The 26563-nt window shown below is 31.5% G+C and overlaps 1 protein-coding gene across 7 annotated transcripts in view; it reads left to right on the plus strand.

Moving 5' to 3' along the window:
* LOC105217862 (fasciclin-2) overlaps window positions 1–26563 on the plus strand; it is a 192317-nt gene that overhangs the window by 130881 nt on the left and 34873 nt on the right. For 4 of the 7 annotated variants that reach the window (XM_011193090.3, XM_011193095.3, XM_054232197.1 and 1 more), the window contains exons 3-5: window positions 10401–10575; window positions 11490–11543; window positions 24354–24514. In XM_011193090.3, coding sequence (XP_011191392.1) covers window positions 10401–10575; window positions 11490–11543; window positions 24354–24514 — 390 coding nt within the window. The remainder of the gene's footprint in view (window positions 1–10400; window positions 10576–11489; window positions 11544–24353; window positions 24515–26563) is intronic. The other 3 variants (XM_011193094.3, XM_011193096.3, XM_054232198.1) reach the window with 1 other exon arrangement.

Consider the following 26563-nt stretch of genomic DNA (forward strand, 5'->3'; position numbering starts at 1 on the left):
AACGGTAACTGCGTCGGCCTTACTGGTGGTAACCACAAAATCAATGCGGCAGCAAAGCAAATACTGCGAATATTTCGCAAACCTTTCCATTTTCATTTTCGGTGCACTCATTTACAGCTTACTTGCTGTCAGTTTTTTTTTTTTGAAATCTAGTGCCTTTGTACCTAATGCAGACACAGTTATAAGCGCTTTGGCAGTTGCTGTTGTGGCGCTTCCGGTATTGCGCCTAAAATACGGCAACGTTTTAGTAAAACCAAAAAAGGATAAAAAAATATTGTATTTAAAGCACAAAGGCGTCTACCACTATCACTATTGGCGTCTGTAACGCCACAAAGGCATCAAAGCGCAGTAATAATATATGCAGTACGTAGAAAAGTATACCGTATGGCAACGTTAAGCCAAAAAATCTGCAAAGTTACGAACTTCAACGGCAAAGTTATATAGGGGAAAATGTGAAAGCGCTTTAGTTGTACTTTGATTCTTTAACGTATTTTTTCTGGCTTTGACGGCAAACCAACACCAGCTCATGAACTCCGCACGTAACTCTGTGACAGCACACCGTTAGCCCTCTTTGCACACCGTTAAATTGCCTGTTCGGTTCTAGTGACCACTACAAAAGTGAGTGCTTTTTGGTGTTGATAGTGGTAAAGGTGAGCGTTCACAGGTGAACTTATGTATATAAATTAATATATATATAAATAAAGGGTGTTTTTTACTGTGACAACGAAAAATTAAAAAGCTTTTAAGTTCAATAATGCAATTTTAAGTTTAAAGGCACGTAATTTTATGTAATAATTAAAACAAAAACAAATATTACTTGAAAGACAGTTTTTGGCTGAAAAGCTCCTTATACGTTAGTTTCGATTTTCTGAATTTACACAAAAACCACAGTTCAAGAAGATTCCTCAGTATCTCTTTCGGGTATAAGCCTTCAAAAAGTTGAAAAGGTCTACTTATCGACTACTAGAGCTTTCAGAGCTTTAGAGCTTTTATTTGTATTTAAAAAACGCTTTCAGTTCACACTATAAACATGAATTTGTGTCAATAAAACGTTTCTTAGAAATTCAGAATCCATTTTTAATTTTTGGACACTCGCGCTTTGTGGAGCTTTCATATATACTTTTAAAAGGATTTTAAAGATCCCACACTTCTACATTTTCTGAAAGATATATTTGATGTAATATAAATACTTTCAAGCTTAAATTGTTTTCTAAAATTAAAAAGGAATATTTTTTCATTTACTCTCTAAACTCAGCACCCTTTATAGAAATGTTTATTGCGGCAAATAAAACTCAAAGGCCACTACCGAGATGGCACTTTACGATTTTCAGATTATTTTTTTAACTTTTTTTTACCCTCACAAAGCGCACAATCATAAAAAAGTCAGCGTGCCGCAAAAAAACGGCGACGGAAGGAGGCATAGAGAAGCCTGATGCCAAAGTAAAAATTGAAAGTACTGCAGTTGGCGCAAACTCTAATCCATAAAGTTTGCAACAACAAGAAAAAATGGCGATAGTGAAAATTTGCGCCCACACATACATACATACACGGAACGTTGCAAAGGCAGAGAAACGGTAGTGAAGTGGCACTGCACTGAGTGTGGCACACTCAACTTATTACAAGCGCTTAAAACTTTATGATGCCTTTGCTTAAAGAAATTTATTGCAAAAACAAATTTTTCCAACTTTTCGCTGTGCAGCAAAGGCACGAGTATTTTTATAATTAATTATTGGGTTTTATTGTGCGACCGGACGCCGGCTTAGCATGAAAATAATTAAGTTTTAAAGACTAGCTGCTTAATTGCGGTAAATAAGGATGACTTGTCATTAATTTACAATCATAACGAGTGCATTATTAATTAGCTTTATTGTGGTACACAAGCGGCTGGTGTAAAAAAAAATTAAAGTGTATAAAAAGCGCTCATTGTAGATTCTTCGCGCATTTTTGAAGAAGCTCTATGCTTCACTAAGCATTAACTATTCCATTTGAGACGCTGATGAAGTGTTTAAAATGTTGCAAGCGCTCACTTCAAAGCATCTACTCTCAGCGTATTAACAATTTTCCAACTTCCCAACACGCTACACTGGCTCGACGCTTTCAAATTTTCGCTTTCTTCGCTGTCTCTCTACTGCGTTTAATTCCTTTTTGTAGTTTTTAATTTTGTTCCCATGACCCAAATTCAAGTTCAAAGCTAAATAAGCGCGCACAGCTGCGCACGCTTCTAATTTATGGCAGTTCGGCTGTCACAGCAGCTTTTACTTGCTACCGTTGGTCGACCCTTGTGCGCGAGCTGTCGACGCTCTGCTCTGCATGTCCGTCCAAAAGTTTGTTTCATTTCACCGACACGATTTTTTCCAACACTATTGTTTGCGACTTCAACTTTGCTGCTAGTTTTGTTGTTGTTTTTGTTTTATGCCTTTTGTTGTTGTATTTTTTCGTGTGCCACTTTGACAAGTCAATGATAAACGCGCACAAGATAATTAGAAAAGCAATAGCTAGTTGATAATTTATTGCATTTTTACTTTGGCAGCTTATTTTCGACGATTTTTCCTGCAGTTTGAGTAACTGTAAGTACATTAGTGAGGTTATATTGGAACAAAGTGGAGCTTGAGAATTATAGCTGCAGCAGAAGGTAGTTATTTTCACAAGTAAATTGGCGGCAGATTCCGCACAAGTTAATTTAAAAGTGATCACTTTGAAAATGGTCTCCCATTAACTAAGTTGATTATTATATATTGTTAAATCAAATCAATCAATCGTTCAAAAGCATTACATCCTAACCTAGTTAAGTAGTGAAATAGTATATAATAAGAAATAATCAAAATAGAGTGATTTTGGTCTTCAAATGTTTGTAACATGAGAAGATTTCCAAAATTATACCAAAGGAAATTAGGTTCACTTTACTTAACTTATCTACCATTCTTCCATACCCAGTTTCGTCATTAGCCAGACATGAACCAAGCTATATATAAAATGTGACCTTTACTGCCCTACCAGATGCTATAAGTATATACTATCTAGATATTCTATGTAATGCTCTGAAGGCTAGTAGTTTTAAGTTGACTCTATCTTAGCAACGGTGAACTGAGATGCTCACAAAACTTACAATAATCAGACTTTATACAACTTTTTTATTCTCCCAGCATGGTTCTTCAGTTATGATTCAATTTGGTTGGAGAGGGCTTAACAGCGTTGTTTGAACTCTCAATTATTGACCGGTGTACCGTATCTTATACGGTTCAACGCCAATTAAATACATTACATACCGTATCGTATATTTTACGCAAGGATAGTGATCCTCCGATTGATTTCGTGGCTGACGGCGTTGTTGGTGTTTATGCTGGAACCTAGATAAGCGAAGTCTTATACTACCTTGAAGTTATAAATACCATTTGCTTGGCTTCTTCGGTATCGTCGGCATAGGCCAATAACTGGATACTCTTGAAAAAGATAGTGCCAGTACAGTTAAGATCTGCAGCGTGAATCAACTTCTCAAGCATTAGGTAAACGAAATCGCTCGATAAAGAGTCGCCTTGTCTGAAACCTCGTTTCTGACAGAGCTGGTGGTATCGCTCTACGTTAAATATGACTGTCATCTGTTTAAAGCTCAAACTTTAATGATTTAGAAGGTAAAAAAAAAAGAATGACAAAAATGTACCTAATTAAAAAGTTTCCACAGTATTATAAAAATATTCCAAAGTAGAAAAGTAAATATTAACTGACTTAACATCAGTGAAACTTTAACTATTTAAGCCAATTTTATTTCAATTAACTTTATAAATGTTTATCTGGATTAATAATACTGGTTATATCCTGCAACAAATTAAAAAAAATTTATATCATGCGATATAAATTTATTTATTTTTATTAAAAAAGTTGTGAACATCCTTTATTTTTAATTTCATAGGTATTTTAGTAATATAAAATATTAAAAAAAAAATATATTTTTTTTATAATTCTTTTCATTATTTTTAATTTTTTTCGTAATTTTTTAATAATTAATTTTATTATTATCATCATCGTCATAAAAAATTAAATATTTCGTATTTTTTCATAATAAAATTATGATTCCAAAGAACTAAAAATCAAGCGACAGCAAATTAATCCTCACTAATTATTACACTTTCATTTATTTTTCACTCCTAAACTTTATCTAAATAATTGCAACTGACATACACGCACAAATCCCAAGTGCTTACTTCCGCCACAAACTCACTCCGAATATTTGTACGCGCTTATCAAATTAAGCCGCTTAAATTATTATTATTATTACATATTTTTTTAGGAAAAGAAAAGCTGATAAAACCACTGACCTATCTGCATACATATGTAAATGCGTGTGCACTTTCTAATTTCCACCAAAAATAAAACAAACCACACATGCGCCACAAATTTGGTGCATATAACGGTTAAATTATAACATGCAGATCTCGGTTTAAACCAGACATTGATATAAAAGGCAGTAAAGTGCATTTGAAAAAGCAGCCTCATACAAAAAACTGTGGAAAATGAGCAAAAAAGAGAGTGCATAGAGTAATTGTGCGCAGCTTAAAAAGCACATTGCAATAGTCAGTGTGCGCAGCGCTGCTGGCGGCAAGCTTATTTGAAGTCAGACAAAAAAATATTTTAAAATTTTATGTGCAGAAATTTTTTTCATAAAAGTACGTAAGCATCTAACGGCAATAGGCGTCCATCAGCGGCGCGGTGCAAAAATGAAATGCAGCCACAATAGCTGCCAACGAGCGCAGCTTGCGGCCGCGTAATAGCGGCGTGTAACAGTAAAACAGTAAAAAAACAAAAGATAAAGCACATTGTACAGTAGCGCGGCTTGCAATTTATGAAGTTTGACCCCACAGACGCGTCGGCTGCCAGTGTTTGCACGGCGCTCGCCTTTTGCGTTGCATATTAAACTTAAACTCTGGCTCGTTTGTTACCACTTTTCTACTACTTAATATTATTTTAACTCGTTTTTTTATATTTTCTGTCAAACTTTTTTGCGCTGTGGTAAAATTTATTAAAGCTGAAATTAATGCTTTGCTGCTACACTCATACATATACACTCTACCAACTTTGTTGAGCCGGTTTTTTTTTCATTTTTTATTTTTATTTTTTTATTTTTATTTTTATTTTTTTTTTTTGTTTTTTGCGGCACGTAAAAGCTTACTTATGGCGTGATTTAATAGCGTTGGCGCGCTTTCGCTGCGCTGCAACTTTTGCCGCTCATTTGTGCGGCCATGCAACCCTGTAAGTGCACGTTTTAAAAACTTTTGCTTTTTATTTGCTTTTCCTTTTATTTTCGACTGTTTGCTTTACTTACTTTATGTTTATCGCAAAGCACAAAAAAAAACATTTTATTTACCATACACAAAGTTGCATTATTCGTGCATTGTTGTTTTTGTGTATTTTATTCCTTGCACTATTTTATTTGCAACGAAAATTTCATTTAATTAAGCCAAGTAAGTTTGTTTACATTGTTTTTGCTTTTATTGTGCGTTGCTTTCGCACTCAGCCGCCGCAGTGTTGCATTTTGACTGCCAAAAGTGCTGTTAACGGTATTGTCTACGCCAACTTACAGCATACATAGTTGTCGCGACGACAGTATGCTGTCAACGCATTTGTCGCCATTACCAATGTCATTATTGTTTTTATGTAGATATTCTTCGCCTCTCTTTGCTTACTTTTAGTGTTGTCTGCGGTTTTTATTTGGCACACTCTGTGCATTCTATTTGCCTGCGCTGCGACTTGGTGCGGCAATGTAGCGCATGCCACTACTGTTTTTATAGCACACAACAATGAGATTGGCAACATAATGTGGTAATAAGCTTGCCACAGCGTCAGCGGTTGACCGGCGAAAAAACGAAAAGTGTTAATAAAAGTTGCAAAAATAATATTAAGGTCAAAGGCAAATGTAGCTAGACGCTAGTGAACTTTTTTGTATCTTTTATATTTTTTATTTTTCTTCCCGACATCACTTAGCAATAAAACATATTGTATTGTCGCATAATGTTGCACGAACGCACAATTTATATAATTTTTTTATGAGCGCCACCCACTTTATGGCCAATATGCTGGCGACATGCCTCAGCTGCAGTGTAAACTGTAGTCTCTTACACGCTATATCTACCCAAATACTATAAACTACCCAACAATCTCGTATTTCCACACAGTACTCCACCCAATCTCTTTAGTTAAACTTAGGCTTTCATTGTCATTGGCCAAGTTGTTGTTCTATACATTTCATGTTTATTTGCTCCGCCAGCTCCTTATTTTACTACAATGCCTTCTGCGTATTCTTGCCAACAAAGTTGTATTTTATTGTTTACTCACTCAACTCTCAGCGGTGTAATAGTGTTGCCCAATTTGCGTGCGTCTAACTGTCAAATTAGACAAGCTGTCTGGAGAGTTGTAATTTGCTTTGTATCGTAAATTTCGCTTGATTAAATTTTGATGCGTAGATTGGCTTAGGATTTATTACGCTCACCGCATGTGCCTTGTGTGATTGACCTCTTTCTATCACTCGTTCTATAAATTATTGAAGATAATGGGTTTGTGTTTGCCTGTTTTGGTTAAAGATAAGTTTTATAAAACATAATATTATAGGGTTCGAAGTAAATATTGTGCAATAAAATACAATAGATCTTCCAATATACATATACTGAAGACTACTTTAGTAAAATTATCTTTTTTCTAGTTCAACAGTGTTGTTGTACTCACAGTAAAAACACAGGAAGGCTATAGAACTTTAATCAATTCGTTCCACAATGAACGAAACTAAAACATTTTTCTATAAAATTAGCATAACCTAAGTAACCCTAGCCATATTTTCATGATTTTCATAACCAATTCTTTAAAACCAGCAAAGTCGTCCAACGACAACTTTTAGGTATTAAAAATTTGCTAATCTCAATATGAAGCTGGGTCTCCTATATGATTTTCAGTGTTGACGAAAATATTCATATGATAATTTCAAGTATAATAGCATTTACCAATCTCAAAAGAAGGCTTTGGAAATAATTTTCGAGATATTAATCGAGCAAAAATGGTTTTTTCTTTAGTAAAATCTTGTTTTGAAGAAAAAAAAAAATTTAAGAAAAATATGTATTTTTTAGTTACGTATGTTGCACTTTCTACTCTTAAATTTTAATTTATTTAATCACTTCCAAACTTTATCTATTCTAACTCAATTTACTTACTCAATTTCTTTAGAATATTTGAAATATTTTCTAATTTGATTATTGTGAAAACAGCTAATTAGTCTTCTCACGGCACATATTGTATTGATTACTACGCGCTCTTCTTAATTATGGTCCTCTCTCAGCTGGATTACGCTCAGTTTAGACCGCTAAGACTATTTTTATCAATATAACACATATTTTAAAATATAGCTTTTCAAAAAATGTTTTATTTAGGGACGTCATTTTGCCTACTCTTAATGAAAACAACTTCTAAATTTTATATTTCTCTCCTTACTTATACTGTCTTTTGTCATTTGTCAGACGTCAGCTGTTGTTTATGACATTTTCATTGAATTTATAAATATCTAATGATAATTTAGCAAGTCGTAAAAGTTTGTCTGCAAAACTTTGATTGTAAAGTTAAATAGTCCATTGCGGAATAATTAACTAAGTAAATGATGAGGGGAGATAAGACGTGGTGGCTTGGACACTTTGTTGAAGACGCGCAGTTTTTCTTTTTCTGCTTTGAGAAAACTTTGACTGTAAGCTTAATTATGTGATTATATCTCAGATTTAAAATGTAAGTCTTAATTAAATGCTCACGATTCTATTCCCCCAAAACTTTTTTTTTGACTAAATACAGTTATCAAATAGTCAACCATTATTAATTACACATCCTGGATTTATGTAATAATTTAACGTTTGCTAGTAGTAATCCAGCACAGTTTACCGGCATATTGTTTATAATTTTGACAGCAGCAACTGACAGCTGCAACGAGTACGCCTAAAGCGCTGCCGTACGTCAAGCAAACGTCAGCGGGCGTCAAATTGCAACACTGCAAATGGAATAAGTGTCTGTGTGTAGATGTGGGTGTGAGTTCACTCGCTAATAATGCCTCGTGTGAAAAGTAAACAAAAATGTTAAAGGCGTTGAAAATTAATCAAAACAATTATGAACGAAAAATGAAAATAAAGAAAATTAATTCAATGTATGTGAATGAAATACACAGATGGTGGAAAAGAAAAACAAAATAGTGCTGCATATATGTATGTAAGCATTTATGCAGATGCGCCGCTGTTTCAAAATTGCGCATGAATTCGAGGCGTATGCGCCCGTCAACTTGGCAGTCAAGCCGCAAGCAGCTGTCAAAAATGTCATTTACGCTTCGGCGTTCGACTGCTGTTGTCACAATGGACACATGTTAAGCGCAATAAACATGTTCTGCTTTTGGCATTATTCGTAAATATGCGTGAGTACAGTAAAAACGACGTAACATCAGCAAAAAGTGAAGATGATTAAAAAATCGATTGAAATAATGTCTTTTAAAATAAATTTATCGACAATCAAATTAGTCGATATAAAAATAATCGATAACGATTAATAGGTAAAAAAACTAAAATGTGATTTAAATTTTCCATAATTAAAATGTCTTTGATGTCAGCAAAATATATATAGTTATTTTTGGTCGTGGGCTTTATGAACCCACTTTTTAACCCGATTATAACAAATATTTTTGTTTCTTTTTCGATTTGTTTAACTTTTATGATCAAGCAAAGAAATTACTGTATTCTATTGATCATACAAATAAATAACTGTAAAAACTTAAAAAAAGTCTCAGTGTAGGGTTACCAACTTTAGACATATTAAAATACATAAAATAGTGCAAAAGTTAATCATAATTTTGATTATAATATTAATAATTAAATACAAATATTAAAATACAAGATTTAATAAAAAATTTAAAAAAGCTAACTTTTTTGAGGTTATGTCTCATTGAAGCTTCACTGTACTCCACGACTGTAAAATGAAATGAAATGCATGCATATTTCAAATAGTTTTTAAAATAATTACATTTACTGTTTTCCATACGTTCACTATTAAGTGATTTTCCCATAACACCCACAAACAGACAATTGGGTTGTTGCCACTGCGGCCATTCAAGTTCATTGAAACATTCCAGTGATCATAAAAATGTACTGGAATGTTAAAAGAGAAAAATAGGCATACGAATACCGCATATATTTAAACCACATGTGCTTGTATGCGCACAAGTGAAATGAAACAACCAAAAATTTTATGTAAAACACAAAACATGCATGCAATAATATTTCAAAAATGGAGCAATCAAGCATAGTTTTGGTAAAAACTTCGCACGCCTCAACACAATTTTGACAGCTGTTGGCATTTCAGCGTTCACATTTACGCGTCACACATACGCTGGGGTATTATTGTTGTTGCATTTATGCAGCACTGACAATCTCAAATAACGGCGCTTTTGGTGCTTCTGTGTGCAGCCTAATTTTAATTGTGATTAAGCAATGTTGCACAATCGATTTATTTGGCCTGTCTGCTGCAAGCAATTCACCCAGATGTTTGCACATATTTTTATGATTTTTTGGGAATGCATTGCATATGTGCTGGCGATGGGGGGTCGCCTGTTGTCGGCTGGTGGCGTGATAAAACAATAAAATATATAAGAAATATTTAATAACGCGATGTGTGAATTGATGGGTCGAATAAGTGGTTTTCGTGTGAGTGATAATCATGATGGCATGAAATGGCGCAATAAATAATAGCGAATATGACTGAAAGTTATTGACTGTTAGTTTGACTATAAATATGGAAAGTTATACAAAAAAGATATTAGAAATTGCATTTTATGGAAAAATTATATTTATAAAAATTTCAGAATTTTTGATCTTACTTTTATGAAAATATTTTATTTTAATATCAAACATTTTTTTTAAATAATATAATATTTATATATTATAATATAATATTTGATAAAAAATTTTCAGAACTATTTATATAATTTTAGATTTAAAAAGTTATCGCCTAAATACATTATTAAATTTTTAATAATACTTCTTTGCCAATAACAATTAAATATAAAATATTGGATTATTTACTTTTCTTTACTTTATTAAGAATATTTTTTCTGATTTTAAAAATTATTATTATTTTTTAATAAAAAGTCGTGAAAACCTTTTTAAGAAATTAAAATAAAACACATATTTTTAATATTTATTTTTTCTATTGATTAATGTACAATAACTTGTAAAATGAGATTGGATCAATTGAGGAAAATAAGTAAAATAAAAATAAAAAATGTTATAACATTTCAAATTATTATCTAAAATAGTTATCTTATATAGTCATGTAAAATTTTAATAAAAACACACTACATACATATATACTCATTCTCTACTCACTTTCAATTTCAGATCTCACACTAGCTGAAATCGAACCTAAATTGGAGATTTTCCCCATGCAAGGTGTGCAACGCAAACCTGTCGGCAAATCATTGATTTTAACCTGCAAACCCATAGTGCCCGATCCGAATTTGGTATCCGATTTGCAATGGAAGGACAATATGAACAATACCATACTGCCGAAACCGTAAGTAAAAACCAAATTGCCAGATGTATAAACATTATTAATTAAATACAAAAAAAAATCTTTAATAAAAAGTGCATATATTTTTTAAATGTAATATAGTGTAAAAAATGAATCCCTTAAAAAAGTCCCTTTAATAATTGTCAATTAACTTAACCTCAAAAAAATTAAAAAATGTTAAGCTGTAAATATTGTAAAATAAAAACAAAAAAGTAATTAACTTGACTTTAATTATTACCAAATTTAAGTATTTATAAACTTTATATTTCTGATAATTTAAAAAAATAATAATTAAAAGAAAATAGTATAAATTTGAACAGGTGAAAAGTAGTCAGCTTATTATTCAACTTTTTTTGTTAAGCGAAAAATAATAACTCTACCCAAGAACTCTAAAAAAATGTTTACTGAGAACAGCGTATATTTAGTGAATATCAAATTAAAAGTATTAAAAAACTGACATCAAAGAAATACTAATTAGTCTATAAAAGTGTCACATAGTATCCTAAATTATTCCAAATCTTTCAATAATATATGAAATTAAAAAAATAAATAATTAATTACAAATACTTTTTTTTCATAAATATCCCAGCTTAAAAATTTAAAATTAGACTGTCAAAGTAACGTACATTATCCTAACTTATTCCAAATCTTCCAACACCTACTCGTTTGATTTCTGACCGTTTTTTTATTAAACCACTATATTTTTTATATTCAACGACAAATTACTTGCTTCTTATACAAAAATAATTTAAGCTTCAATATTATTTATGAACACTAAGTACATATTTTATGCCAATACCAAAAAAACACACATTTTATTTATAAGAAAAAGACATATATATCTATATATTTCTGTATATTTAATTTGCGCAATTAATTTATTTATTCTCTTATTACAATCTTTTTTATAAATTTAGGAACAAATACTATTATCCACTGTATGATTCCAAAGGACGTAGATTACCCGCTGTGTAAGTGTACAACACTCACTATCTCTCTTTCGCTCAGCAAATTGTGCGCCTTACGCTCTAACGTTGGTGTGTCTAAAATGAATGAGTCATGTTTCGTTTTTTTTTTTTTGTTGTATCACCTGTTGCAAGCAAGCATTTTAGTTTCATACCATAGCTTTCACCTGGAGATTAGAGATCTCGCACTTTTTGGAGAAATATGTAGTATGAAGTAAAGTTCCATCTTTAGCGACACCCGACACATGAGGCATGCCCCTAAATTCCATTTGCTTAGCGCGCGCACACAAAATCACTAATGCGACTCTATTTGGCTTGCACGCCATTAACATGTCATATTGTGAACGAAAAAATTAAATTTCGTTGTAGACAATTCACAACTTCATTAATGTTCTAAATTAGCGACAAAAATAATAATAATAAGCATATATATGTTAATATGCGTAGTCTAGTCCCAGTGTAACCAAAAACATATAACTGTAGTTCATATCGTAATTTGAGAGCAACGCAGCGTTGTATTTTAAGTAATGATTACTTCGTTAGCTTTGCACGTGACATAATTTTTGCGTTAATTTACCGTTATTTTATTGTTTATTTTTGGTTCTATATGCTGTTTTTTTATAATATTCTTGTGTTTGCAATGTTTTTAACGCATTTTTTTAATACAAATATTAAATATTTTTGTTTTTTGAACTTTTCGTGTATTACCAATTTTTTAAAAGCCTGATTTTATTACTTCTTATTATTATTTTAAGTGTAGCAGTCTTTTACAAAACTATTTCTCATAAATAAATACAAAAATTAGCATCTTTATTTCAAGTATTATAGTTTCTAGAGTTAACATTAATACAAAAACAAAATTATATAAATTTATCTCACAGTTCTCAAAGTTTATTATTCAATTTTCCTTTCAACTAAGCAATCCCTTAATTTTATTATACTTACCTACTTCAAAATTCCTTTTCAGTCAACATTAAAGTTAACGCGTAATTTAGCGTATTTATTAACATTACACATTTCACTATAATATTAAGTGCATTCCTAATCATGTAATCATTAATTATAATCCTCCTAAGTGCGTATTTAAGTAGCCATACAAATACTACTACTCGCTCCTCCTTCACACCGCAATCACTCGTCATTTGTGTCTCGTCTTTCATTCATGCTCGCCAAATTCATTTCCAATTCACTTACAACAGTTATGCGATAATCTCCTTGGCGAATACATTCACAGTGGAATTAGTTTACTAACACTATGTACATATGCGAATGTCAAACATTTCTAAGCAACATAAGTAATTTTGACTTATATGCATTTAAGTATTTATGTATTAAGAAAACGTTTTCTATGAAATGTTTGCCAAAATTTGCATTCAAATAACTGAAATTTCATTTCTTAATTTTAATACATACATTTTCTTTGTGTTGCATTGCATTTTAGTTCCTATTTTTTAACGAAATAATATTAATAAAATATATAATTTTAAGATTTTTCTGAAAGATTTTACAAAATCTTAAGTATTTGTATATATGATATTACTTTTACAAAGTAATTTCATTTAATCAAAAAAAAATATAACTTTACTTGGACTCCTCTTAAAGTGAGACATCAAAAGATGTAATTTAATTTAATTACTGTTCTAGTGAGAATAATACTACCTCATACCATATCACTTACACCGATATATATATCAAACTTAATAAGCTGGTTGTCAGCATCGGTTTGAATACAAAAACTACAAAAGAATCACCATAAAGTTTGAAACCGTATCAAGAATCAGGCAGAGAGTATATTAGAAATTAAATATCCACTAATAGAGAGACACTAATCTTTCAAACAAACAATAATTCATTTAAGACTATTCAATTACCATTAGCGGTCCCAAAACACCCTAACATTAGTGAGTTATCAACATGTCGTTCATCTTAAGCCCAGTTAAATTTTTTCGATTCAATCGGTACCTTTTTTCAAATTGTTCCCTATGATCTTCAATATGAAGTCCGTTTTTCTGAAGCATGACAAAACTTCTCAGATAAATTCTTTATTAAAATAAGATCCCGGTCATGACCGAAGACAAAATCCGATAATTCCTTGAGATAACATTATTACTTATTTTCTTCGTTTCTAGAAATAAAAGTTCCAATAATAGTTCTTAGATATTGGAAAAATACTGCTATTAGTGCTGAAACTATTTATTAAGCGATTAATCGATTACGTCTTTTAAAATGAAACCCATGATTTATAGAATTAAGGATTATCAGAGCTTTTACATATATATTTTTTTCGGTTTTTCATCGGGGTCTATTTTGCGTATATCCTTCGAGATTTCTTATTGCTTCGGCTCATATAATATAGTATACACAAAACTAATCCATACAATTTTTAAAGAACCTCTTCAACCTTCTCAGAGCATAGTTCTTTTTATATTCTATGCCGAACTCTCTTAAAATCAACTATGTTATTGTTGTTGTTGTAGTAAACATAAAACATTACTCCAAAAAATGAGGAACATGTTATCAAATTGACATACCTTGAACAGAGAAATATCTGAATCCGAAACTCTCTCGCTAAATGGATAGTATACATGTGGTATATCAACAGATCAATCAAAGCGATAGTTTTTCGAAAATATTTGAGCTTATATGAATGTTTACTGTCAGCTGTCATAGCTCCCAGTCTATTTTCTCTCTTTTTCTCTCTATGTCAATTTAAATATATTTGTTATATTTTTTTATCTTTTTGATTGAAGCAATATCTACTTATACATTTTTTTTATAATATTTCCACAACACTTTCATTTTCAGAAAACTATTTATGGCATAAAATTTATGTGCCTTTTCAAACAAATTTTTTTATAACTCCATTATTTGCACACATCATGCAATATAATTAGGTATTATTAAATTATGTTTAATTTAGTGCAATAAATTAGGTAAAATTATTGGGCTAAATGCAACTGTTATGGCAAATAATAGTTTGTATTTAAGCAATGTAAAAACCAACCAAATGCGAAAATATACAATTCAATGCGCCATTAAAAGCTTACAACAAACAATAAATTCGCTGGCTGTTAGCCAAAATTCGATTATTATTTAATGGCATAATTTCGGATTTACAGCAATTATGTAACTGTGAGCTAGAAATAGAAATATTCATGGAAAAATTGCAATTAAAATATGCAAATTGGTTAACATTAGCAAATTGTTTGTAGCTAAGTATGCTGTTAAGCGTACTTCATGTGCTTTGCTATTTCAAGCGAATGCTTTGCGGGAAATTGAAATTGTCGAAATGCTAACGATTTTGTTTGGAGTAAATTTAAATATAAATAGAATTTGTAAAATTTGCTCAATTATTAAAAATATGTTGTGTGTATACATACATATGCCGGAATTAAATATTAAAACTTGAATTTAAAATTGTTAATATTCTACAAATTCAATAATATTTGTTATACAATTCAAGTTTCAACTATAATATTGCAACAAAAATTTAAATAACCGAAAATCAGCTGTTTTCGGCAGCAAATTTAATTTTATTAAATCCTAAATTTAATTGTTTTTAATTAAATATGCCAATTCAACTTCGACGATTTGGCAACCGAAATTTTAAGTATTGATAGCATTTCTAATTGATGATATAACAATAATTTAATTATCTCACGAAACGTATGGCATTTGGCAACCCTACTCAAAAATAAATTCAAATAAAAAATTATTCAACCTAATTTATCTCTAACAATTTATTTACTTCTTCAACTTTATTATATTATTTTATTTTTTTTTAACAAAAATCGTTGCAACCCTTCTCAAAAAGATATAAGATTTCAAGTGTTCTCAGAAACATTCTTAGTTTGTTGCTCATATTGTATAATTCATTTACCTTTTCAAGTCTGTTAAATCAAAATTTTAAACAGATGGTAACATTTCTCGATTTTTTTAAATTTCAAGTATTCTCAAAAACATAAGTTGAGAATCGCTTGTAAATATTGGAAAGCATGTATACAGCATTAATGCTGTACATGCATTCAAACATTTCCAAATAGAACAATATTACAAATAATCTTGTCCAACAACAATTTCACGCACACATTGCCACATTTTCCGTCATAAATCTGATTTAGTGCGGATTTAGTTCAGCGCTCCCAACTGAGCTGCACTGACCTGAATATGCGAATCATCGGAAATATTTTCCAAAAAAAACAAAAATGCTTAGAACGGCGCATTTCAGACCGAACCATATTTTAGGCGCACATTTAGCAACAACAGCCATAATTTAATTTGCGCTGAACGCCGCTGGCTACACAACCAAAGCACAGCAATAATGTAAAATCGGAAAAATAAAGCGAATCGTAAATGCGCCTAAATGCATGCTACAACTTACAAATTTGCGTTTGAACCTAGTAAATGCGCCCGAAACCATGCTACATACATCTGTGCGCACACTAAGCACATTTTCAAGCATTTTTCATTCTTGTTTCGGCATTAAAACACACAATTAACTTTTATCGAACAATTTCGGCAAATAAACTCCCAACCAAAAATCAACTTCCAACCGACAAGAGTGCATGAAAAAGCTTGACCAAATGGGCGCAAATGATAGGGAAGAGCGCTTACATGTCTAGTACATGCACGCCATGGCGTATGTGGGTGAGTTGCGAAAATTGCAAGCCGCGCACATTGCACCAATTTATTTAGCTTTTTTTCATTTTGTTGCAGCTGAAGCGGCTGCTGTGCAACATTGCAATTTCACTTTGCACACACTCTCATCTAAACGCTGATATAAGTTTGTTCAGCACAAAAGTGGCATTACAGCCATTGCTGTAGTCAAGCAGTCAAAAAATTGACACACACAAACGCAAATGTACACACATGCAGCATGTTGCAACAGCAGTAGCTAGCTAATAGCCAGCAAAGCTGTTGAAATTACACTGCATTAAGAGATTGCGAAACCCCGCTTAGACTCTCGGTAATGAAAACTGCACAAATAAATACAGCCATTGAAGGTTGGAGAAAAGATTAGAAGCTTTCGTTGTATGGCGCTTTATGGCCAAATGTAAAGAATGTGTTTAAAAGTTTTACGATAATTAATGTTAGACTACTTCAAGACCTACTAATGGTCTTTTGCTTTAAATTGGAATATTTCCATGACAACAGCAATATTATAGTCTCTAGACTTCAAATAAACTGTTCGAATTCCTCTTCTTAAGAGCTTTAATTTTCTTGTTTGCAAACGTTCTATAATTTGAATTTACTTTATTCTCATAACTTTTAAATCAATTTCGATTTGATAAACCTTTGATTCCTGATAATATATGGAATAAATAATATATATATATATATCTATATTGTTACTTAAAGCATACTTTTAAGAGATAATACTCTACAAAAAGACTCCTAACTCCTACAAATTTTACTTGAATCATACTTTTAGGAGTTAATATTCTATAAAAAGGTTCTAAACTCTTTGAAGCATTGTTTGAAGCATTATTTTAGGAGATATATTCTATAATATTACTCCATACTCCTAGAAACCTTTTTTGAAGTATACTTTTAGGATAATATACACTCAGATACTCTATCAAATAAAAATTCAGTCCTTGTCATTTGAAGTATACTTTTCAGAAGATTTGCTATGTATGTAAAAGGTAATTGTTACTTCATATCTTATCTAATCCTTAATGCCAAACTAACATGAGATATAATGCCAGGAAAGCTATATATTGCAATTTGAAGTATATATTTCGGAGAATATACCGTTGAAAAAAAATTTAATTTATATTTTCAAATAAGGAAAATATCACAAAATTGTATGCCCTACATTTTTAGGTATACTTTTAGGAGCGTACAGTATATATCTCCCATATTTTTCAACCATTGTGAAGACTCTCAAAAGTCATACAAGACGCTTTCTAATTGAGTAAAAATAATTACAGCATGACTCTCCCTCTTATATGATCTGTTAAAACACTGTTATAATTTCCAAATTTCCTTTTTTTAGGCATATCTCTCCCTGCAAGGCATCCCTATCTACTTCAAATAAACAGTTTATACATTCATTACCTCTACAATAGTTACGCTTAATACCGCTTATTGTTGTTGTTAACTGCTTTTTATTGTTGTTGTTTTAACTTCACTCACTACCAGCGCGCTGCGACCAAAACAACAGCTTCAACTTCAGCTTCACTGCGTTTAGTCGAAAACATTTTTCAATTTTCTGCACAAGAGCATTTTAGATGCCATACCACAGCAACAGCAACAACACCGGCAATTGCCAACGCCATCAACACAACCACAGTTGCTGTTGCAAGCATTGATGTTGGCCCAAGCATGGCGGCGACGGCGGCGAGCATATGTGCGCTTTGTTAAAGCCGGCTATGGTCAACAGCGGAATGGTCGACTGGCTTGCTGGCTGACTTACTGAACGACTACTATACGACTTTGGTTGAATGACTAACGATAACAACAACAACAATAGTAGATACGCTGCAATGTTCATAAAGGCGGCATTGAGTGAAAAACTACGAGACTGTGGAGGGGAAATGCAGCGTTAACGCAATGTGCAACTGAAGCCATTGGTCTATTTGTGTTGTCGATTTGGTAGTTGATATTGCTACAAGTGCTACTATGATTTTGTTATTGTTGTTGTTATTGCATTTGCTGTTGGTTGTTACTTACTTGCGGTTGCGACGGCAATTGCGAAAACCAACAGCAGCTGTGCATTTCGATGAAGCCGCAGCAGGTCGGACGGACTAACAAACGGATGGATCGACGGACTGACGAGCTGTCTGAGGGACTGACGGACTGTTAGCCAGCCGCTGCGTTTGTGTTCTGCTGCGTTTGTTCCCACAAAAAAATGCCGAAAACCCAAATCGACAAACTGCAATTGCCACAACAACAGTGCGCAAGAACAACCACAGAGAACAATAACAAAACAGGAAACGCAATACAAGCGCCAACAAACAAAGACCACAGAGGTAACAACAACAAACACACATGCTACCAGGCGCAGCAAGCAGGCGCACCGCAGTCAGCTCACAGCGCTACCTCTCCGTGTTGGCGGGTAAGCTACGACCCAGCCTTTGTTAACCATGCATTTCAGGCGTCCAACCACATCAATACCAATACACACACATATGCACTCACAAAACAAATACAATGCACTCTTGCAATTCACATTGCATACCTTTAGGTGCATTTAAGTATAATTAATTTTACCTCTTGCGTCGCAGACTTGAGTGAGCAGCACTCGTATGTTGCATCTGTCGAACTGTCCGTCTGTCAGCTGGCGGTATTGTGCGTAAGCATTAATGCGTTAAATTAAAAATTTACACCCACCAGCATGTGGTAGCATAACTTCAGGCGCACATTCATATGCTTAGCTGCATTTATAATTGCACATTAGGGGCTCATTTGATTTATGCCACAAAATGCAACAAATTTCTACACGCCAACGCACTTTTTACACACTAATGTGGTTGGATTGGTTGCTTATTTGGTTGCCCCTAGAAATAGACCAAATTGTAATTACTAAGGCAGCCACTGTTGCATGGGCAAAGGCGTGTGTGCAAAGTATTGTGCATAATTGAACTAAATTAGAGGCAGTGGCAAATGGAATTCGAAATGAGTGACATTGGCTTTTGAGTAGTCACTTTTTGCAGCATTGAGATTTTTCTTTTGATTGATTGCTTGTGGCATTTGGATGTTGCAGGCTTGTTACTAATTACAATGAACTCGCTGAAAATTTAGTTATTTGAGAGAGTAAAAAAATGGAAATTGTTATATGTTGTTGTTGTTGCCTTCAATTTATTACAAGAAAATTGTGAAGATTAAAAATATTAAAAATTTAAGAGTTAGTTTTTTTTAAAATTCATTAAATTCTTTTGATGTATTAAAAAAATAAACAAAAAATAATAATAAAAATTATACAATAAAAAAATTAATATAAATTTTTTAAAAATTTTGTAAATATTTAGTTAATTGCCTCAAGAAAATTAAAATATTAATGAAAATTAAAATATAATTAAACTAATTTAAAAATTAAATTTATTAACAATAATTAAGTTTTTTAGTATTACAATATACTGCTATCGCTGGAACTGACAATTCATTAAAAAAATTTGTAAAATAACTTAATAAATATTTTTTTTGTAAATTGTTATTTAATTGCGCCAAACATTCCCATAAAAATTTATTCTAAACTCATGTAAAAAAATATAAAAAAATAAAAAAAATATTCATTAAATTTAAAATTTATTTAAAAAAAATAAAATTATTTTAAAAATAAATTTATTAACATATTTAAATTTTATACTATAACAAACATTACATAAATAATAAAAAATAATTAAAAAAATATAACAAGTAAAATAAATAAAAATTCAAAAATGTAAAAATTTTCAAAAATTAATATTAATTCTAATATTAAAATTAATAATAATCTTTAATCTTTTTTAATATAAAGAAGATTACAACACTATACAAAGTTTATACTTGATTATTTTGGAATATCAGTGGCTCATATAGGTTACTATGAGATTAACTGATTTACACAACGCCTAACAGACACAAATAGTTACCAATCAGGAAAAGATAAATAAATAAAATGTCAGTAAAAATTCGCAACACTTAATTATACAATTAACAATTTCTTTGAATATACATACCTTAAATATTTAAATTTAATATGATCACAAATTATAAACTGAAATATAAATAATTTTTTTATTCGAGTCACCTTATGCCCTCAATAAATATTCAATTTAATAATTAAATTTTATTTGAAATATTACTTTTAATTAGCGTTGCTAAAAGTTTCAAGCCAATGTAAGCCACGATGGTTAATTAAACTCACGATAAATACATAATTATGATAAACGCCGCTTATCACTGTAAACCATTAAAATCAATATTATCTACAGAAACTCAAATAGTTTTCGCCCACATTAATAACAGCAAAACACACCTGCCTCCACAACCTGCCAACAAATGCGAAATACAAACACGTTTATTTAAACGTAGCATAGCTTAAGGCGTTCAATGCTCATATAATAGCGTGTTTATTAATTTAATAACATTTACATGTCAGTAATTAATATTTATTTATTTGCTACCTGAAAACAACACAAAATCACACAAACCGTTGTGAGCGCTTTGTTCATTTGGCAGCATTAATTTTCGTAAATTTGATAGCTTTTGCAAATAATTGCATACTTTGCGGCGTTACGCGCCACTGCGCACACAAATATGACTTGTTGTATATTTTGCATGTGTTTGGCATATCTGATTTTAAAATCATGAAAATGTGTGTGTCACATCAATTTACTTGTTTGTATGTATGTGTCATCTCACAAGCACACACACACAGAAAAGTCATTAAGATTCTGTGTTTGTGATAAATTCCAGTTGGCGCGTATTAATTACCAGCCTGCGGGCGAGCATAAGTCAAACGTAACGAATGTGTCTGCTAAGCTTATGGATACGCAGCATATTAGGCGCCAAATCTTAATTAAAAGCAGACTTTTTTCATGTTCAAATATTCAAATTTGAAAGTCGAGAAGAGGATTATACTAGGGAGGTCCCCCAAAAACAAATTAAATAACATTTCAGTCTCAAACTTACTTCCGGTAGCTAAAAAAAAATATTTAAATTTTTAGGTCAGAACGTTGCCTCGTTTTTGAAATTTTAAAAATTAAAAAAATGTATTATTTTAAATGTTTTCAAATATTTGCCAGCTTTTCGAAAATGTTACATAAAAAATTATTACAGTTGCCAACAGTTTGAATAAAAAATATGTACTTCAAAATAGGTCTCAGTTAGGTATAATAATATATAGTATTTATTTTATTAATTTTTGACATGAGAATCCGAAAATAATTTTCCCACATTAAACAATCACCCAAATGTATGCTTACTTATTTTTTAACGCTCAAATTTAAACCTGCAAAACTTTCTCCTATACTACTGCCTTATTATTGATATACTTTTAGGCGCAATTTTATTTTCCCTTTTATATGCCGATATCAATTTTGCTTTGTAATGCCAACAATTTCGTCACGCTTTTACTGCTCGCAATCATTTTAATTACGTTGCTCATTTGAGCGTTGCCTAACTTTAGGAGCGTAGCATTGCGGAAAGGCAGTTTCTGTGGCACCAAAAAAAATATATTTTTGCGAAATAATTACTTTTTAGTCGGTTATTTACAGAAGAATGATTGATTGGATTTTCGATTGGAAATTTAATATCATGAGTTTCAATTTCAATAATAAAAAGTTTTAATTGAAAAATATTTTAAATTTAAACAAAAAGTAATTATGTGCGAAGTACAAGGCGGCACAGAAGTGAAACTTCACTGTATGTGTTTTAGGTATTGAACTCAATAAGGAGAGTAAAAGTATCAGAGATATTTCAATATTTAACTCTGGTAACTCTTCTCAAAATTATTTTCAACTGTTGTGTCTTTATTTTAAAAATGTATCTGAAATTATATTTCAGGATCCAAGAACAAAACTATTCAAGGCCTTTCAGGCTTCAGCAGAAAAAATATATGAGAAATAATCTCTACACTTTCAAGGACGTATTCGTTTAATCAAAATATTTTTTTAACACTTTTAAATAATTTTTTGAAACAAGCAGAAATCTGTAGCGCTTCCACTGCGCTTTATAGGTCTTTAGTCCCTTTTGCTGGCAAACATTTGTATGTCATCTATTTACCCAGTTAACAGTAATATTTAAAAAGCACCGGTGTGCAAAATTTTAAGCTTTTTTTCAAAAAATAATCCCACCGCTGAAAGTTGAAAAGGTTATTGATGGCTCACAGCTTAATATTAATGTTTTTATAGACGTATGTACTTAGTCAACTGTTGTCCATGTTTGCATATAAGTAATGTTTATCTGAATAAACCTACATACATATGTACATATGTATATGTAAGCAAATATTTGCATAAAAGTATGTATATTTCAATATTTACCATCCATTCAACGCAAATCACTGAAATGAGTAGTTTTTTATGGCAACTTTATTCGCTGGCCTGATTTATTCATGCATACTTTCAGGCGCATTTTAATAAAATATGCCAATTCAATGGTAAAGGGCGTATATTGAATATTTGTTGGCAATGCCAGTCATTATTAAACCACTCGTACAGTAATTTATTGAATGAAAGCTTATTTTTTTAGGGTTTTTCAATTTTTTCTCAAGTGAAGTGTGCTCAAATGAGCTGGAAGGGAGTGCTAATACTCGTACTATGAATGTATATTAAAAAAAAATATATTGTAAAAATATGAATTGAATATATGAATACTGCCTCATCATAATTTTGTGGAAAAATTATTTAATCCACTGTTTAAAAAATCAACCACAAGTAGATGAGACTGCATACCGACTTGTGGTCAGAGACAGGGGTTTAACCTAGTGTTTCTACGTCAGAAGTTCAGAATTTTTTAAGTTAAATTAAAAAAATTAAAAAGTGCTGTAAATCTATTAATTAAATAATAATTAAAAAATTGTTTCGTGAGAATTTTAAACCTTTAAAGTATTCTTTTAAGAACCTTTTTTTGTGAAACTTCATATAATTTTTTTACATATAAAATAGAATATTGTACAATTGAAAGTATGAAATAAGTACTAATTGTCAACGCGAGTATTATTTAAGAATTCAAACTCCATCGCAAAAAATCCAAAACAAAAAAATTCGGTAAGAGTTTGACCCAGTAATGTTCACTTGTACAGCTCTTTTATAATTTTTTTTAGAAAAACGTTTTCAACAGTATGAAATTATGTTGTGAATCGAAAATAATCGAATTATCGATAAAACCACAAAGTCGAAAATTACTTGTATTTGCTGCAAATAAATACCTTAAAAAGACCGGAACATTTTTTGTTTAATTTCTGAAAAAAAATATTCAAATTATCCAAACAAAAATCAATTTTAGTCTTCAGACTTAAATTTCATCACATTTATTAAAAAATAGCAAAATTTATTTTAACATAAATACAATTTTTTTGTTTTAATTTCCAAGCATTACATGATTATGCCCTTTAGCTAAATAAGAATATTCTTAAATATACTTAAAAATTACAAAAATATGTATATTTTAATATAAATTTAATTTAACATGTAGTCCAAGAAGCATTAGTCAGCATTTTACTAACCAAATGTTTGCATTTGAAATGCCCTGCAGACACTAATGATTTTTCATTTAATAAAAATATTAAATTCCTACATTTTTGCATTTGATTACACTAACAAAAACATTTATTACACTAATTGCAATGCTCATGCAATAACTATGTGTTTGCATAGCACATTGAATTAATAAAAAATGTTATGTAATTTAACTAACACATATTTTTATGCAAATTAATTTATGTAAATGTGGAAAGCATAGAATTTGCAGCAATTTAATGCAATTTTGCTGCGTAAACTAAATGAATTTGTGCAAGAAATAATGCGCTTCAACGCCTTCGACGGCAATTTTATGCTTTCACGCATTTGTATCAAATTAATTTTATTTTTTTTTATTATGAAAAAATAGTTTTATATATAATTATAACGGTAAATTTTATTGCTATTTAACTAAATGCATTTGTTTTTCTACATTATTACTTCTATTTTCATATAACCATATGCAACCACAAATTGAAACGAACAACTCTACTATGAACAACAACAACGTGCGTCTGCTACAATACACGCACCAAACTTAAACAACTAACCGTTAAAATTGGACACATAACGCTTTAAAACGCGCCACCCATACATGTCATACACCCACGCGCATATTACTATGTACACCTTGTGTATACATGTACAGCACTGGCCGCAATCAGCCACCGATGTATACGGAAACTTTGTCGGAAAGTTTGGCGCTGATGATCACCTCGCTGTCGGTCGAAATGGAAGGCAAATATTATTGCACCGCCTCCTATGCAAATACGGAATTAATGAATACGAGCGTTATAATTAAAACTTATGGTAAGTTTCTATTTAACTATTTCACTATTACGATTGCCGCTAACTTTTTGTCAGCGCTGAGTATGTGCTTGTAGCGCTCATCGCAACTTGTGCACTTAAGCGCGCACTTAAGTGCTGCATATGAGCGGGCATAACGGTTATGGTGCTGCAGTTCAACTTGCTAGTGCTACTGGCTAACGCCAATTTTAGCTTGTTTAGCTGTTGAAGTTTTTATTTTTATTTTTTTTATTTTTTTTTCAAAATTTTATGTTATTGCTGTTGCAAATTTTGCGTTTTGTTCCAAGTGAGCGCTCGACTGCACTGTTTGTCTGCCGAAATTGTGGCATTGCATTGGCTAAGCCACAAATACAAACACATTTTCACTTCGCCACGCACACCCGCACACACACATAAACAAACGCAAGCGTTGCAAAAGTTCACACATTTAACAGCAAGCAAGTAACTCGAGCGTGTATATTTTATGCCGAAATGTCCCACTGTGCTGCAGTTTACAAGCATGCCGGCAAAAAGAAAGTCAACAACAACAACAAGAACAAAAAATCCCCAACAAACTGTGTGCAAGAAAATGCAATATTAAGTTGTGTATGCCGTTGCCGGCTTTTAGGCGCACGAGCAATATGTGAAATATGTGCCGTTCTTGTAAGCAAGTGGCAAACGTGGCTGCCGCAAAGTTCCACAAAAACTAGATGCCAGCGTACGTGTGTGTTTAACAGCAATTATGCTGGTCATAAACAAGTTGTGTTGCAAGTGTTGGCAAATGGGCGTGTTGCTTGCCGCAAAAGACACACATATACATATACGCAAACACATGTGCGTATGTGTGCTGGCGAAACTTTTACTTAGCAAATTTTTAGTTTTCATAAATTGCATTTCATAAGTTTTTAATAATTTTTTTTTCTCGAAATTTCGAAAGTTGGTTTTTGGCCATATACCGCTTGCTTGTGGTCTTGTTTGCTGCAATAAATACTTGTAGTGCTAAAAAATATCAATTTATGTGTATATATAACTGGCGCATTGCAGCGATATATTCTATTTATACTATAACAGTATTTATGTATGTTAATTTTTTTATGTTTTTTGTAAATTTATTTCTAAAAGTGTGCGTTGCAGTTAACAAAGTTCTTAAGCAAATATGGCACGATAATTTTTGCTATAAAGCAAAAATGAAAATAAATAGTATTTTTAAGCCTAAAAAAGCAAGCTGCATTTACCTATGAACATTGCTTAGCAAGCGTGAAATTTACTTATTTTCCAGCCATTAGTGAAATGAAAATATTTTTCAAGGAATTTGAAATATAATTTAGTTTGTAAAATAATTAAATATAACATGTTGTAATAGCACGGAAAGTTTATGAAATTTAAAATTAAAAAGGAAATAAATTTGTTAAGATAATTGTAAATTTGGGCGAAAATAATTTTATTTTGAAAACCAATTTTATTTGTATAATATATTAGAAAAATAATTAAAAATTGTGCAAAGCAACTTCATGCAGTTCATTATTAGCTACTATAAAAATATCATAAACAAGTAAGGAAGGGCTAAGTTCGGGTGTAACCGAACTCTCGCAATTTATTTATTTAACTTTATTTATATTATATAATACACAATTTGACCCACATATTCGTCATATATATTGTATAAAGTCCATTGAAAGTTGGAAACCATAATATTAGGTTAGAAGCACCGAGGTCCTCGTGTTCGATATATGGGGCCTTAAAAACCTAGGGTCCGATTTCGGCGATTTTTAGAATGGGGCTGCCACACTATTAACATAGTATTTGTGCAAAGTTCTGCACCGATATCTTCACTAGTACTTACTTTATATATTGTAAAGTAAACGATTCAGATTGTCTTCAAAGTTCTGGTATATAGGAAGTAAGCGTGGTTGTGAAGCGATTTGGCCTATTTCCACAACATATCATTGGGATGAAAGGAAACTATTACAAACCAAGTTTCATTGAAATCGGTCGAGTAGTTCCTGAGATATGGTTTTTGGCCCATAAGTGGGCGACGCCACGCCCATTTTCCATTTTGTAAAAAAATCTCAG

Source organism: Zeugodacus cucurbitae, chromosome 5, assembly GCF_028554725.1.
Source record: "Zeugodacus cucurbitae isolate PBARC_wt_2022May chromosome 5, idZeuCucr1.2, whole genome shotgun sequence".
Taxonomy (NCBI): domain Eukaryota; kingdom Metazoa; phylum Arthropoda; class Insecta; order Diptera; family Tephritidae; genus Zeugodacus; species Zeugodacus cucurbitae.